The sequence below is a fragment of the Uloborus diversus genome, chromosome 4 (genome assembly GCF_026930045.1).
Source record: "Uloborus diversus isolate 005 chromosome 4, Udiv.v.3.1, whole genome shotgun sequence".
Lineage (NCBI taxonomy): Eukaryota > Metazoa > Arthropoda > Arachnida > Araneae > Uloboridae > Uloborus > Uloborus diversus.
Window position 1 is genome coordinate 19,873,767 of NC_072734.1, and position 17,018 is coordinate 19,890,784.

The following is a 17,018-nucleotide window of genomic DNA, read 5'->3' on the forward strand; positions in this document are numbered from 1 at the left end:
AAAAATTTTACTAACTTTTGTACTAACTGTAACTTTAATATGTCATTTCGATTTTGTGAATTTTTAAAATATAAATTATTTAAATTTGTCTTGTATCTTTTATGTTTCAAAGAAAAAAATACAACATGGCTCTCCCGTTACGTTTTTTTCTTTATAAAAAAAGTTTTTTTTGAAAATGATTTTAGGCTTAACCTCAATTTTTTTGACTGTGTAGCTGTAACCGCTTAGTTATTTCTCTTCAATCTTCATTCAGTGTTCATGGTATAGATGAATATTAGTAATACTTTGATTATCTTGAAATAAAAGAAACTGAACTGAAACATAAAATTCTAGTATAATGAGTTCAGAAGAAAATGTTGCTGTGGCTGATCAAGTATCTGAATCCACTGCTAATACTGAGTCACAGGTAGTTTCATTGTGTTGCATGTTTACATATGTATAGTATTGCTCAATCAGTTAAATTCTCCTAAAACTAGGTTAAGTCTGAATGATATATAAACTTATCTTTTTAAAAACTAATTCTTATTTCACAGTTAAATTTAAGTTTTCTGTAAAATGTTTTTTTTGCTTCTTAATCGTCTTGATTAAAAAAAAAAAATCAATTGACAAAATATTGACGTAGCATTAATGATTATCCTTCCATCGAATGTGATAGCTGTGCCTTTTTAGTGCATTTTTAAACGACGTGTTTATCGGTAAATTCAATCACTATTATATATAATCAAAATTTTATTTTATTTTAGCCCGCTAATCAACAAGCACCTCAGTCTGCACCACAACAGCAACAGCCTCAACATTCCATCTGGTCGATTCTTAAAGGCATCGTATTACGAGCCGTCATAATTTATTTCATTACAAGTTTTTTTAGAAGACCACAGCAGCCTAGCAATGCTCCTAGCACTGGAATGCCTTCCAAAACCTCTATGAATCTTTTTCCAACTGGAACTGTGATGGTAAGATCTCTCTGCTTGTTGAGATGAGTAATTTTTATGTGAAAATTACTTTATAAATTTCAAATAATTCATTTTTCTGTGATCTGTGAAATTATATTAGTGTTTCCCCCAATCAAAAAAAGGGGCAGGGTGCTTCCGGATCAACAGGCACTTCTGTTCAATTAAAAGGATTCTTTATCAAAATAATTTTGTTGCATAATAAGTTTTCAATTGTTATTATCTGTAAACAAAATGCATACAATCCACATGTTATTTTTCAGTACTCATTATTTTTAATGTTTGATTTGATAAGTTTACGTAAGCAACTCCACAAATTCGAGTTCATTATTGAATTAAATTCAAATCTATCAATGAAAAGATCAGTATTTTGCAGTTGTAAAATGTGCATTTGAAAGTTGATCCTTGTTTGAAAAACTAGTAAGCAAGGAAAGTCGGCTGGAATGACTGAGCCATTGAAATTTTTAGGGGTGGGGGGGGGGTTGAGGGGTATTTTTCTCCTTTATGGGGAGGGGCTTTGATATTGGGGGAAGATGCGCCCTTGTCCTTGGGTGGAGGGGGAAGGGAGGCACCCCTGTAGTTGGTATTACGTTATGAGTACATGAGTTAACATCTGAAAAATATGTAACATGTATAAAATACATATTTTAATGAATTTTTTTCGCCATAATATTCTAGTAGATTAGGGAAACAAGGGTGTCCCATTTCGATCCTTTTGCATGGATTTCTGCCTTTCAAGAGAGACTATTTGCTTTTGTAAACAAGTGTTATAGCTTTCAAAGGGTGCTCTGCAATGCACCCTCTTTTTCAGGAGCAAGGCACCGTGTCCTCCTAAACTTGCATGGGGGAGACACTTTTTCTCATTCCACACTCTTATAAGAGTTCAAATCGTAGGCTTGCTCTAAAATATTTCTTTAAAAAGTCTTATTCTTTTCCCCCATACAAGATTGGTGTTGTATTTACTGTTTTTTTACTGTGGTTTTAACCAGTTTTGGAAAATCTGTTTTCTGCATGGTTTTTACCATCTTAAAGGGAAATAAATGCATGACATTTTTTAGTTTGCCATTTCTGTGAACTTTTTAAAAGTTAATTAAGGTTAAAACTGTTTGTGCTTGAAGTTCTAAACATAAATAGTTCTCATCTTCATTTATATTAAAATCAGTTTTCAGGAACAGTAATCATTCATTCTCAATTTACAACAGCATTCTAACTTTAGATCTCCTATTTAAAAACCTTCCCCCTCAAATGTTTTGTTTTGAAATATGGAGAGGGGAGGTTTCTAAATGAAAAGGACAGCAGTTTTTCAAAAAGTGTTGATGAAATATGAATTTTTAATTGATTTATCTTATTTAGCATACTTACAACATAAACACTTAAAGAAAAAAAACATTCTTCAAAAAATTTGCATTAATTTTTTTAATCATATGATACTGAAGTTATGCATATTGAAAAATAAATAAAAATTGTCAACTCTTAGCATAAACTAAATAATTGTTTGTATAACTTGATAATGCAAGGGCAAATCAAAAAGTCTTCTCGTCTATTTTATTTAGCCAAAATACGGCTGTGAATACAAAGCAAACATATACAGTTCCTTTAACTACCAGCCATATCTGCTTTTTCTCGGAATACCGGAGCTGCTATCAGTCATTTAAGATGATTGTTGTTCTTCTGACGTCCACAGCTTATGAGCAGCGAAGTGTTATTCGTTTTGTACATAGCAAGGGACAAAAGCCCACAGCAATTCACAGGGAAATGCACCTACAGTTCAGACCTTGTCCTAGTGATTTTCACTCCACTAAAGAAGTTTCTAGCAGGACAGAAATTCATATGTGATGAAAAATTCAAGAACGTGTTCATAAAGTGCATGGTTCCAGAGAGAGCCGGAAAAATTCTGTCACAGGGGGATCTCTAACTTAGTCCTGCGATGGGACAAATGTCTGAACCAGTGTGGTGATTATGTGGAGAAATAGTGTATGTGACATAGTTTACTACGTGTATTTGTAAATACCTGTAGGTATCTTTTTTTGGCAAATAAAAAATAGGCGCAAAGACTTTTTGATTTGCCCTCGTATGAAACATATTGACTCATAATTAGGACTCGACCAATGCATCGGAACGATGGTTCAACAATTTAACCATCGGCATCGGCGGCAATGCTAGCTTGCAGGAAACATCGGCCTGTCGGCCTTAAAAAACATTGAAAAGCCGATGGAATTGACCAATGTTTTTGAAAAAAATGACCTTTGTTTTGCTTTTTCATACAAAGTAAAGGGATTTATTGTTTTCATATAAAGTTGTTTACTTAAATTTCAGTATGAATTTCTATTTTAGTCACCCCTGAAAGAGTTTTTAACACACTTTTATTAGCTTCACCTGTATGTATGTATGTATGTATGTATCTTGTAACAGAATCTTGCAGCTCAAATTTCGCCCACTTCCTGCGATCGGATTCTTATGAAATTTGGCACGCGACCTCAGACCCTATGACAATGCAATATTCAATAATCAAATTAATTAACTCTTTTAATTGTTATTTTCCTCCAATTTTAATCAATATTTCAGCATAAATCCAACAATGTGAAAAAGGAAAAATTAAAAAAAATACATTAAAAAATGCTCGCAAATATTATTTAAAAATATCTACAAAATCCTTTAATTTTTCTGCATCAGAAAAAATTTGTTCCAATGTTCCAAGGTAATTAGAACATGAAATGTAATTGTTTTTATCTAATTTCATGCCAAAATTTAGGTGAGCCTTCAAGTGGAAATTCATTGCTGATCAGACTATTGTTGAACAAAACTTTTATTCAGTATTCCCATTTTGTGCTGTGGACCAAAAATATACTAAAATAAAAATTGTTGGCAAGTTTAAATATACACATTTTGGATGAAATTAAAAAGCATTGTTAAAATCATTGTTCCTTAACGTTTTTACTGTAAAAGGCATATGACAGAAAAGTTACTTTTTGAAGAATGACACATATAGGTGCATTGCAATTTGTTATATAATAGATGGTAGGTATATTATGGAAACAAAACTAGAGATTTCCGCAGTAGAATATAAATGAGTTTGAAATCAATTTCAAATACTAAATTCAAACGTTTCATTAGAATTTTTCTTCATATAACTTTTAGATGCTTCATTTGTCTTAAAGTGCGTACTTTTCTGTTATAAGTCACTTGACTTGGCCACTCATTGTCATTGCGAAAATTGAAAAATTATATTTAGATCGTTGCCACCTTTGCTCCTCTGTTTCAAATTTTACATTTTAAATCGCACCACTAATGCTTATTTATGAGCTCACTACATTTATTTGGCTGATTATTTTGCATGTTAATGGAGCATTTAAAGTTGGTTTGAAGAATTATTTTATTGGATTTTTATGTAATTTATTAGCTTGTTTTTTATTTGGAATATTATTTTACTCTTAATGGTTCAACTTAATGATTTGGAGGATTATTGTTCCTTTTTATGGAATTTTTAGTCTTGTAAGTTAAAAATACGCCTGTAACGGAAAAGTACCCTTGAGATTTCGAAGCTTGCAGCACAATGAGTGTAATGTTCTTTAATAATTCCAAGTTATTAGAAATTAATTATTTGACATTAAGATTGAAATTATTTTCAGGACTTATATGTATATTTATCCGAAGATAAGAAGTTATCATTTAAAGAAGAATCTTTGATTTGGATGCAACCAAATATAGTATATGGTGACTGGTATGGTGGTCCTAATGCAGATGGAACCTATAATTTTGAAACCGAAATAACAGCAACTGAGGTAACATATCATTTTTTGTTTAATAGGAAACTTTGCAATCTATTTTTCTTTAATATTTCAAGCAGGTTTGAAATTTTTTGATGCTCCAGAATGGTTTCGGATAATGCTCCTGCAACAATTTAATTGTACTCTGCTGATTCATTCGGTAGATGACGAAGAGGAACTTCGCCACTTCTTTTTATTCACATTTTCCATATTCATAAACTTAATTTTAGGAGAGAATTGAATTGACCATAATCAACACACGCAAACTAATTTATTTTCTACACACTGACACAGTTTACATGATGGGCAGCCAATTTGCCCTTTCTCCCGAATAGCAGTCAAAAAATAAGTATTAAATAATATACTTACTTTTTGCTATTCGGTCTATAAATGCTATTCGGTCCGGAGTCCCCCCCCCCCTTGAGGATGGACTACAGCCATATGATCTCAGGTGCTCTCTGCCTCTGCGCAATCGTAAAAAGCCCCATTGCGCAATGGAGGTCCCAATTATAAATCATGGGATCCCTTTCAAGACGATACCATAAATAAAGTCTTTTTCCGCGACAAATACTTGTGCTGCCATCTAGTAATAGAACAACAAGTTAAGTTCTAGCTTATTATAGTTGATTGCAAAATTAGCGGAAAAAATATTGACTGGAATTTTGTTAAAACTATTTTTCGAGCACGAAAGTGGTTAATTAAGGATGAAAACTTTTTATCCTTTCTGCAGCAAAGAGGGGATTAATTCTGTTAAAATCAATGAAATTTGCTAACTGCACAAGTTCGTTAGAGATTTTTATAAGTCATTACAAAAGTAATGTAAAAAATATGACATTTAAAGCAGTTGTATAGATCATTTGAAGAGCCCTAAAAAGATGTAATAGATAAAATAAAGCTTGCGATCCAAATTATTTTTTTTTTCAGCTGAGACTGGAGGGGGGGATTAACGAGATTGAAAAGAAATGTAAAATGAAAATAAAGGATTTTTTTTTTTTTTGCCTTTTCACTTCTCTTTTACAATTAGAAATTTTTGAAACAAATCATTAAAATGAAAACAATTATATTTTCGATTGTTCGTGGACTAAAATTAAAACAATGACACAGGTATAAAAATTATCAAACGTTGTAAAATGATCAAAAAAAGAAAAGAAAAAAAAATCAATAGCACAACAAAAATTAATTTCATGATAATTCAAAATTTTCTCACTACAGTGATCCAAAAATTAATATTAATAATCCTATAAGGAAAATACGGCAAAAATTTAAATGAACAAATAAGTTTTACTAAAAAGCATAACTTTTAGTAATGAAAATATCATAGAAAATAAAAAGTTTGATATTTTTCCTGAAAGCAAAACAGAAAATGGATGAATTAAATATAAAATAGCAAATTTGCTAAACTCGTATGGAAGTGTTTCGGGGTTACAAGTAACTCCTTTTTTATTTCAAGAAAAATGTCAGCTTGCAGATTAAAAAACTCTACCTTAGTCCATTGTCTCTGCTCACTTCTTTTCTGCAGTAAAATAATAATAAAAAAGTTCCCCCATAACTTCCAAACATGTGTCAGCGAGTTTTTACCAATTTATACTTGGAAAAAAAAATCTTTTGTTGATACATTTTAGTAAGTTCTTATTTTCCACTAAACCATCAGTGAGCACAAATAATACCTCAGTATCAAAAATAAATAATAGAAATTATAACACACCGAAATGAAAAAAATGCCTGAAACATAATTAAACAAATAAGTTTTGCTAATAAGTATTACTTTTAGACATGTAAATATTATAACGAAGCAAAGTTTCAAAATTTTCTGCAAAGTAAAAATAATTAAGCAAAGTAAGAGAAAAAGCATAAATCTACTAAAACTCTCGGGCACGTGTTTCGGGGTTACAAGGAACCGCTTTTTCCTTGCAAAACAGATATGAGCCCATGAATTTAGACTCGTGGCCAAAAAGCGATCCCCCCCCCCCTTTTTTTTGTAAGTTTAGCTGAAGTTCCTTTTGCCTGATTCCCCCTCCCCGTTCCCTTCTCTGTGCATCATTCAAAAACCAAAAAACACAATTTTCTTTTCGCATGTTTCAAGGGTTCCCTTTTCATTTAAATCATTTTCTTCAATCACCTTACATAATCATTGAAAAATTCCTGAAGAGATCATTCAATGCAAATATTCTTTCCCTTCGATGTATCCCAAACCCACCCCCTTTCCCTGAAGTTTATTGTTGAAAATCGTTGTTTTTTCTTCTATTTTTGTTTTTAAATGAATAATCACCTACAATGTTTTCTTTTTCTTTGTATTATTAGTTTTATCTGCGCTATTTTTTCCCCCTTATGGTTTCGTGGCGCGCATTGCCCTTTGACCAATCAGCACAGTGCATTTCTGCTGAACTTTACTTTAGCGGGAATATTCCTCGTAACTCCGAAACACGTGTCCGAAAGCTTTAGTAGATTTATTTTTATTTATTTATTTATTTTTTTACTTTGCTTAATTGCTTTTCTTTTCAGAAAATATTCAAACTTTGCTTCGTTATGATATTTGCATATCCGAACGTAATGCTTTTTAGCAAAACTTATTTGTTTAATTATATTTCAGGCATTTTTTCTTTTCAGTGTGTTATTATTTCTCTTACTTATTTTCGATACTGTGGCACTCCTTCATTCTCTTTGAGCTCACTAATAGTTTAGTGTAAAATAAATACTTAAAAGTACGAAGTTTTTTTTCCCAAGTATAAATTTGCAAAATCACGCCGACACGTGTTATGGAGTCATAGGGAGCTCTTTTTTCAATGCAGAAAAGATGTTAGCTTGTTTATGTACAGACAATCCACTGGGGCGAAGTTTTTAAATCCTCAAGCTCACATCTGTTTTGAAAGGAAAAAGGAGTTCCTTGTAACCCCGAAACACGTTCCAACGAGTTTATGCAATGTTTTGTCATTTTGTATTTATTTATTCATTTGTTTTCGTTTTTGCTTCAAGGCTGATTTTCAAACTGTTTATTTTTCATAACACATTACTGAAAGTTATGTTTTTTAGCAAAATTTATTTGTTTAGTTACATTTCAGGTATTTTTCTTCTTTTCAATGCGTTATTATTTCTATTATTTATTTTGATACTGAGACATTTTCATTCACTTTCAGCTCACTAATAGTTAAGTGGAAAATAAGGACTAAAGTGTACATGTAAAAGTTTGTTTCTTTTTTTTTTCAAGAATAAATTTGCAAAAACTCGCTGACACGCGTTTTGAACTCACGGGGAATACTTTTTTTATTATTTCATTGCAGAAAAGATGTGAGCTGAGACAATCGACTGATGTAGAGTTTTAAAATCCGCAAGCTCACATGGGGTTCCTTGTAACCCCGAAATACATCCGTACAAGCTTTTGCAAATTTATATCTTTTTATATTTATTACTTTATTCATTTTCGCTTTCAGGAAAAAGTGTCAAACTTTTTATTTTCATGATAAAAGCATAACATTACTAAAAGTTATGTTTTTTAGTAAAACTGATTTATTCATTTATTTTCCACCGTCTTTTCCTAAAAAAAGGGGGGGGGGGGTGTTACTAATGTCAATTTTTGAGTAGTGTAATAAGAAATGTTTGAATCATCAAGAAATAAATTCTTATTGTGTTATGGATTTTTGTTGATCATTTACAACGTTTGATATTTTTTATAGCAGAGTCCTTATTTTTATTCTAGCAAAAAAAAGAAAAAGCTTTCTTCCTCAATTTTCGTATTCAAAAAACAGTTACAGCAAAATTTCCGTCAATAATTTTTCGTTAATTTCGCAGTCAACTGTAACAATGTAAAAGTTAACTTGTTAACGTATCACTAGATGGCAGCACTCAACATGCGGAAAAAGACTTTATTTATGGTATCGTCTTTCAAGCATTACAAATCTAACCACTTGGAGCATATAATTTCTTATATGAGACTCCTGAATTTTTATGCCTTCTCCTGAACTCCCTACTGAATTCTTCTAAAAAATTTTCATCCAAACAGTCTATTCCCCAAAACATTAATTAGATTATTATAGTTTGTGTTTTTTTTAATATTTGTTTCGCTGTTTATTTCAGAGTATGCAAAGAAACAGCAGCATATGGTTGCATAGTTGCGTTGTAAAGCATGGCAAATCACCAAATCCTCGAGATAAGAGAAAGTATTCCAGACAAGATGTTGTTTGCAAAAGTAAAAGTAAGTTAAAACATAAAGCACTTTGATCATACCCCCTCCCCCTACCTATTAAGAATTCATTGTGTACATATATATTTTTTCAAGTTTTATTTTTTCATCCTTGTGTAAAAATGGAGCTTATATATATATTTATACAAAATATCTTTGTCAAAAAGTTTTTGTAGTTTGTTTAAAAAGAAAAAAAAGTCGTACAAGTTTCATTATGTTTCTATTCCACGAGATGTTAACATTTGGTTTTCTATGTTGTACCTATTTCTAGTCACTACAATTATGTAGGTATGAAAAATTATATTACTATTTAGGTCCAATCTAAAATATCTGGGTGAAAATATTTTTTGACAGTTTAGGGCAACAAAACACAACATTAATCCTTGTGTTTTATTTTCAGGAATGAATAAGTACAAGAAGATAAGGTATAGACGTACACATAACTTGTTAACCGGAGAAACAACAGCAAGTGCTGAAGATATTAAAGTATGATAAATCTTGATCCTTTTTGCTATTATTTTAGTATAGTTTTAAATTGTATTTTTAGTTTTTTCAAGGTATATTAAATCTACCACAAATATTTTTAGTCATTGATTCATTTATCTATCTGCTATATTTTAAGAATTCTGTATAAATCTTCTAATTAAATGATAGGCAAAACATGGACAGTCAGAACTTAACTTTCAAAATTTTAGATTTATATAAAACTTATAGTTCAGATTTCAATATTAATAATAAAGTGTCAACATATTCTAAAGTTATATTATTGTGTTTCATATGAAAGAAATTATGATGCTAACAATAGAGATGCCCTGAATACCAAAATTTTTATTTCGGTATTTGGGGTTTTACCAAGTACCGAATATTCAGTTAAAATTCGAACTGAATATTCCACCGCATATTTGAATTTTATGCCAATTTCAAATACAAAATTTTAATATATTTTGAAAAATGTAAATTCATTTTCCTTTAACATTGTAAATGTATCGTTATTATTGAGTATCTATATATATAAAACGCTTATGCGTGGCGCAAAACGAGCCTTTATTTCTTTCTCTCCGTTGGCAACGATCCGCTTTGTTTACGATCGCTGTTTACAAGTGCTGCAGACTCGCTTCTAGCGTTAGATGTTTAGCGTTAGAATTTCGATTTTTGAATGAGTGTTTTCGATCACTTGAATATAATTTAAAAAGAAAAGAGCAGTGTGCTTGGGAGTCTTTAGATGAAAGATTTAAACGCTGATCGGTAAGAAATGCTGCCGATAGGATTAGGCGCGCAAACGCACGCCGTGAACACATAGGCGGATTTAGGACTGAGTTCCTGGGGGGGCAGGACTTTTTTCTTTTTTTTTTTGAGCAACATTTTTATTGCCCCCCACTCCCATCCTTTTGTCTGTTTCCTGTGATGCATAAATCCATGCTTTACTTTTTTGTGTGTCGTTTTCATTTAATGTGTGTTTTCATGCTGTCCTTTTTGAATTGACCTTAAGAGAGGGAGCTGGTATCAAGTGAGTGACACAGAGCTCGCTTTTAAGTGGGAAATAGAATATATCCAATTTTACGGAGCCGGGGGTTTCTCCCCCGAAGGAAATTTTGTAAAATGGATATAAAATTCTGCATTTTGAAGCCTTATAAAGGTTAATTGGATAGACATAGAAATTAATAACTAGATTATACAGTTGTACAGTATTGTTCAAACTTTGTAAGAAACAGCCATTTTAAGTTTGAAAGAAAAAGTAAACTATAGATTTCTCATTACAACAACCTTTTTTTACTTTCTTCTGTATCTAATATATAGAAGAAAGTATTGGATTCGTGCAAATTTTCGAATTTCGAATTTTGACGGATTCGAACGTTTTGAGGTGTGTGTGCTGAGTCCATTTCGACTATTTTTGGAAAATGTCTGTCTGTCTCTGTGTGTGTGTGTCCGTGTGTGTGTCACGTCTGTGTGTGACCAGTTTTTTGTGGCCGCTCTACAGCAAAAACTACCGCATGAAATCTAACAAAATTTGGTACACGTATGTGCCCCTATGTGAACTTGTGCCCATTGGTTTTTGGCGCGAATTTGGCGCAAAGGGGAGTGGAGCAATGGGGCGTTTTTTGAGTTACGCGTGCTTGCTATTCCTCAGGAAGTAACTGGAGGAATCAAACAAAATTTAGTCCATATGTTGCCATTAACAGGAACAGGTGCTGATTCAATTTTGGTGACAATAACTGAATCGGGGGTTGAGCTATAGAACGTTTTTTGTCGTCAATTGTGACTGCTGTGTTTTAAGAAATAATGAACGGAATGAAAGAAAAATTTATCGGCAAGTAGCCCTTAGTGGGTTTAAGAGCTGATTTTATTTTGGTGTCAACAGCTAAAAAGGGGGGTAGCGCAATCGTCCGTTCTTTTTTTCCATTGTGAGTGCCCTATCTCAAGAAGTAACGCTACGTTCTGGTTGAAATTTGGAATATATGTGAATCCATATTTCAAGTTTTTGGTTCAATTTTGACGCCAATCGCGCCAAGAGGCGATGTTTTTTTTTTTTTTCCCCCGAATAAAAATAGCTTTATTATTGCAACAATAAGAAAGATAAATCGTAATAGATTGTTGTCTGCGTATTTCTCGTGATTTTAATTGTATGGAAATGATCGGAAATATTATCTCAATGATTTAAAATTTTTAACTGTTGCCATCTTATAATTGTTAATAAATAAAATATTTGTAATTAATTCAAGCAAGGCTTTTAAAATAACTTTCAGTGTTTGCTCTTTGCTTTGCTTTTGCAATAGTTCAGACATTGGGATGGTCCTCAAGTTTTTGCATGTGTAATTTTGTTTTTTGTTGGGAATATTGCTTCCTCGTCAAGCATGGGGAGGGATCATAAAAAAAAAAGAAAAATATAGAAGAAAGTTTCGTGATGGCCACAACATACTAGTTAATTATAAGTAGTGCAGAAAATGAAAAGGAATAGAGGTAGTGTATCATTTTTTTTTCCTGGCTAAACAGATTAACAATATGGTGTAGAAGTAATTGGAGCCCACTTTGCTAAGGATTTTCAAAGACTTATCTAATATTATTTTCAAGCACTCTAGAATAAATAAAATTATTAAACGCACTTCATTTGCACTTTCCAGTCCGATATTTTAGTACTTGATTGGAAATTTTTACAATCCTGTTCTAACTTTGTAAGAAATAGCTATTTTAAATTTAAAAGAAAAAAGAAACCATAGATTTCTCATGACAACAACTTTTCTTCAGTTGCAAGTAGGGCAGAAAACGAAAAGAAATCGAAGTAGTGTGTATTTTTTTTCCGTGCTAAACAGATAGGCAATATGCAGAAGAAGTAAGATAAAAGCAATCAATACAAAAAATTTTCCAAAATACTGCATTCGGGATTGAATAAATAGCAAAATCTGAAACAAGAGAGTCACAAAAATTTATTTAAAATAATATGTTGCAAACGTGAGAACCATGATTTTTACATTTTTAATACAGGATGTGGCAAGGAGCTGAATTTGATGTATTTTGGCATTCCTCCCCCTCTACCATTTGTTAGAAAATTTAAAATTTAAGGTTTGTAGCCACACGTTTTCAAATATTCAAGGTTTTCAAGCACTTAAAAATGAAATTAGTTTCTTCAAGAAATTTCCATTTTTTAAGGACGAATCATGAATTTTTTTTGGGAGTTAGGGATCCACTTCAAAGAAAGGGCCCTAAGCAATAGTTTGTTTATCTTATAGGCAAATTCGGCCCTGTTTGTAATTCACTCTTAATTGCAGATTTTTGTTTGATTTTTTGTAATTTTTACGAAAATTTGTCAGTTTTTACGGTTAAAGGATTTTTACGATTTTACAAATCTTTGACTTAATTATTTAGTTTTCAGTAATGACAAGGACTTACTCAATTAGACTTAGATGGCTATGCTACTATCCTTACTTAGATGGTTATGCTATTACCTTACTTTTTAAACAGTATTCATAAAGTAAGTAAAAGCGTACTCTCCCTCTAAGTAAAAAGATTCATTTAATCAGAACACTCAGATAACTGAAATTTATTCAGTTTGCGATAATATTTATTTTCTCTTTCTCTCTCTCTCTCTTTAAAAAGAGAGAGAGAAGGAAAAAAAACTATGTTTTTTAGAATTTCTCTAAAGGCCAATTAATCTACTAAGAACTTATGTTCTTAGTAGATTAATTGGCCTTTTGAGAAATTTTAAAAAACACATTATGCACAAATAATACTTTAAATTTGGACACAAATCATAAGAAGTAGATCGTTCTGTTAGCGCGAAATGTATAGCTCGTTTAGCCTATATTTTCATTCATATACTTGCCCAAATGGTTTTCAGTCCAAAATATTGAATTTAGACACGTTTTCAGCACCCCAGTGATAGCTGTACTATTTGTATTTAATGTTCGTTCTTTCCCCCTTTTTCTTTCCTCCCATCAGAACATGACATTCGCTTTTCTCTTCATTTTCAGTAAACTATTCAAAAAAGAAAAAGTTACGATTTTTTTGTTTTAAGATTTTGGAAGATGTGTTGAAGTCGTCCCAAAACTGGGGGAGCATTGCCCCTATGCCCCCCTATAAATCCACCCATGCCCTTCTGAACTATTGAAAAAAAGAAAAAATAATAACTTTTTTTTTTTAATTTTTCGAAGATGTGTTGATACTACATAGTCTTCCCAAAACTGGGGGGGCATTGCCCACCTCTGACCCCCCATAAATCTGCCCATGCGTGAACAGCGAATTGCAAATCGAGTGAGTTCTGTTATCAAACATATTTCCAGTATAATCATGCTCTTTACCGGTGAATATAGTAGAAATGACAGTGATAGTAATGAAACCAGAGAAAAATATTATTTTATTTTTAAAAAAATGCTAATAATAACACTGATACTTATCTTCGAATGCCACTTATTTTATCCGATAGTAACGTGCCTTTTAAATTCAAACTTGAACAATTTCCTGTTAGATTAGCCTTCCCCTAATAACTATAAATAACGCACAGAGTCAAACTTTTGATAAAAAAAATTTTAGATTTGACAAAACCACTTTTCAAGATTATATGTAAGGCAGATGATAGATATGTAAGGCATTCAAGAGTCATAGTATCTGAAAACCCAGAAATTTTCTATCATGTATGCAGAGAAGTATTATGATTTTCTTCTCTTTTTTTTTTTTTTTTTTGAAATCATTTGCAAAGTTAATCTTGATGTCGAAAGGTTTTCCCTTAACCATAGTGCTTACAAAAATTAAAGTTCCCTGCTTACGAGAGCTGCAGAGTCGGAGGAAAAATGTCTTACTCTGACGACAGAATTTTTAGAGACTACGACTCCTTTACCCAAAATTAGTCTCACTCTGGCTGTGACTCTTCAAATATTGGGAGAGCTGCGAATTTTGAGAGAAAATTACTGACTCCGTCTCTTGAAATTTTAAACCTTCGACTCTGACTCCTTTACCATAAAACCAGTCCGACTCCACAGCCCTGCTATAGCTTACCACAAAAAGAAGGTGGATGACCTTAATGCAAAAACATCATTTGTAATAGGTTGTTTGTTATTATTTTGGAATAGATAGGATTAGCGAGACCATGCCTCTTACTATTTGGTGCTTTCTGGAAGATTCTACCTATGTCAAATGATGTTTCCGTTCTAGGTCATCCGCCTTCTTTTCGTGGTCAAGCTTAACTAACTGCAACCTGTAAATACTGATTTTTTTTTTTTTTTTTGCAACCACATTTTTTTATATACAGTGAAGCACCGCTTATACGTTTTTGAAGGGACTATGAAAAAAGCGTACCGATGAAAAAATGTATAATTTGTGAAGAAAATGTATATTAGACCCTCCAGGGACAATTTAAAAAACGTATAATTGATAAAAACGAATAGAAGAGAAACGTATGAACCGTGCTTCACTGTATTATGCTATTCCACATAGACTAAATGAATTTATTGGACAATTCTCATTGCAAAACATGTCACTTAGTTTTGCAATGCATTGAAGTTAAGAACTGAACAACAATGACAAAGTAAAGCAACAAATTGAATCCTGAAGACCTGAAGAGCGAAACATTTCACATACTTTTGCAATGGCATTGATGTTAAGAACTGAGCAACAGTGGCAAAGTAAAGCAACAAATTTGGAAACCTGATTTTACTGCTAATATGTTTTCACAAAATCATTCTGACCATCTGCTTTATTTATAGTCATTAGGAAGGCTAATCTAACAGGAAATTGTTTACGTTTGAATTTAAAAGGCATATTGCTATCGAATGAAATAAATGGTATCTGAGGTATGAGAAATATTAGCGTTATATATATATATATTTTTTGCTACAATAATATTTTTCTGCAGTTTTATAATTATCAGTCTTAGGTCAACCCTTTTCCTCCAGTAAAGTGCATGATTAGTCCGTAAATGTATTCGGAAACACTTGCAAAATTCTCTCGATTTGAAGACGGTATAAATTTGTGCACCTTAGCATATCGGCAGCATTTCTGACCAATCTGCGTTCAGATCTTTCATCTAAAGACTCCGTAGCCCACTGCTCTCTTCTTCGTAAATTATATTCAAGTGCTCTGAATTCCAGAGGCTCAGTGGTAACCCTTCCACACTGCAGGTCCGGGTTCGATCTCCGGATTGGGCATGATTGATTCAGCTGTTCATTCCTTCAGTGGGTCGATAAAATAAATTCCAAGTATGCTTGGAAACTAAACACCGGGGGTTCCGCGTTAGGCTGACCTCTTAACCGGAACATCTGCCTACCCCAGAGCCCTTGGTTAGAAGGAGTGAGATGGGTACAGTAGGCCTTGGGGCCCTCATAAGCTGTCGTGCCACTGGATTTGGTTTCTTGACTTTTAAAACATTCATTCTAACATTTTTTTTTACTAAATCACTGCTTTCAGAGAATGTCAGAAGTTGCTTGCTCTTTGCAACTGTTAGAAATTTTGAAACATATATATACACATATTTTGACACTGAACATAGTATAGTTAATGACTATGAAATGTTTTTAAGTGTGTTAACATCGTAGGTTTTTTTTTTTTTTTTCGCTGCAATTTCTTTTGCATTCAGTAAATGAAGGAAAGAAAGATTATATTATGTTTGTAATTTTAGTACAAAAATGTTCCTTTGCATACTTCTCTCAAAAGATAATGGTATTGCAAACTTTTGCTTCATAATAATCCAATGCACGAGTTGCATGTCAAAGTAATTGTCCCCTTTTAAATGTATGAAAATCATAAGTGTTATGATATTCATATTAAGAAAAGAAAAACTACTTTTTTTTGATACAGATAAAGCTAGACCAATATTTGGTGACCGGTGAGCGAGCGTAACGAGCTCGGATTGCGTAGCGATCCGAAGGAACTGCGTAAGCAGTTCCGGGGGTTGGCGAGCGTTAGCGAGCAGGGGGCGATAGCCCCCTAGTTATTATTAAATTAAGATCATTCTAAAAGCAAAAACAAATTACTGTAGCAAATGGCTAATTTGGTATGTTTATCCTCAATTCTGCTTAAATGGATTATTCACTTTTTTCCTGATATAGCATTTGATAACTGATAATCATGGTAACATGTTTCTATTTCTTCCATTTCTTTAGTAAGTAAGCTTTTAAATATAAGTGTGATTCCAAAAATGGGTTTTCAAATGCCTTGACATTTTAAACAAAATCTTTGTTTTTATTATGCCAGTTATGGCTTATTTGTATGCATTTATTTAAGCATTCAAGTATATAAGAAATAAATAAATACCTTTGTGCAGAAATGTAACTGGTAATCAACAATGTTTTTAATGCACAAAATTAGCAGATTACTGCACGCACACATGTTTCGAGGTGAATCTCTTTTTCAATGCAAATAGTGAGGTTTTGGATGAAAAGACATCCTGTAAAAGCAACAAGAAGGAATGGTAGACAGTTTAAATAGCAAACTAAAAAAAAAATAAACAAGACAAAATGGAATTGAGAGCTGAAATTTATTACATGATTCCCTTAGAGTTAGGCAATAAATTTCATCAAAAATCCCATGATAATAAAAATGGAACCACTTTTGAATAAATTAGCATTAAATTTATGTTAGAAAAAATTGCAAAGATTAATTGCAACATTTAGTGAAAAACAGAACTTACATAATGAT

The 17,018-nt window shown here is 32.1% G+C and overlaps 1 protein-coding gene across 1 annotated transcript in view; it reads left to right on the plus strand.

The window, feature by feature from the left end:
* Positions 1 to 234: 234 nt before the first annotated feature.
* LOC129221388 (putative lipid scramblase CLPTM1) overlaps positions 235 to 17,018 on the plus strand; it is a 51,532-nt gene continuing 34,748 nt past the window's right edge. Inside the window, exons 1-5 of the mRNA XM_054855860.1 lie at positions 235 to 406; positions 744 to 953; positions 4,580 to 4,732; positions 8,789 to 8,906; positions 9,295 to 9,380. Of these exons, the coding sequence (XP_054711835.1) occupies positions 338 to 406; positions 744 to 953; positions 4,580 to 4,732; positions 8,789 to 8,906; positions 9,295 to 9,380 (636 nt within the window). The 5' untranslated portion in view covers positions 235 to 337. The remainder of the gene's footprint in view (positions 407 to 743; positions 954 to 4,579; positions 4,733 to 8,788; positions 8,907 to 9,294; positions 9,381 to 17,018) is intronic.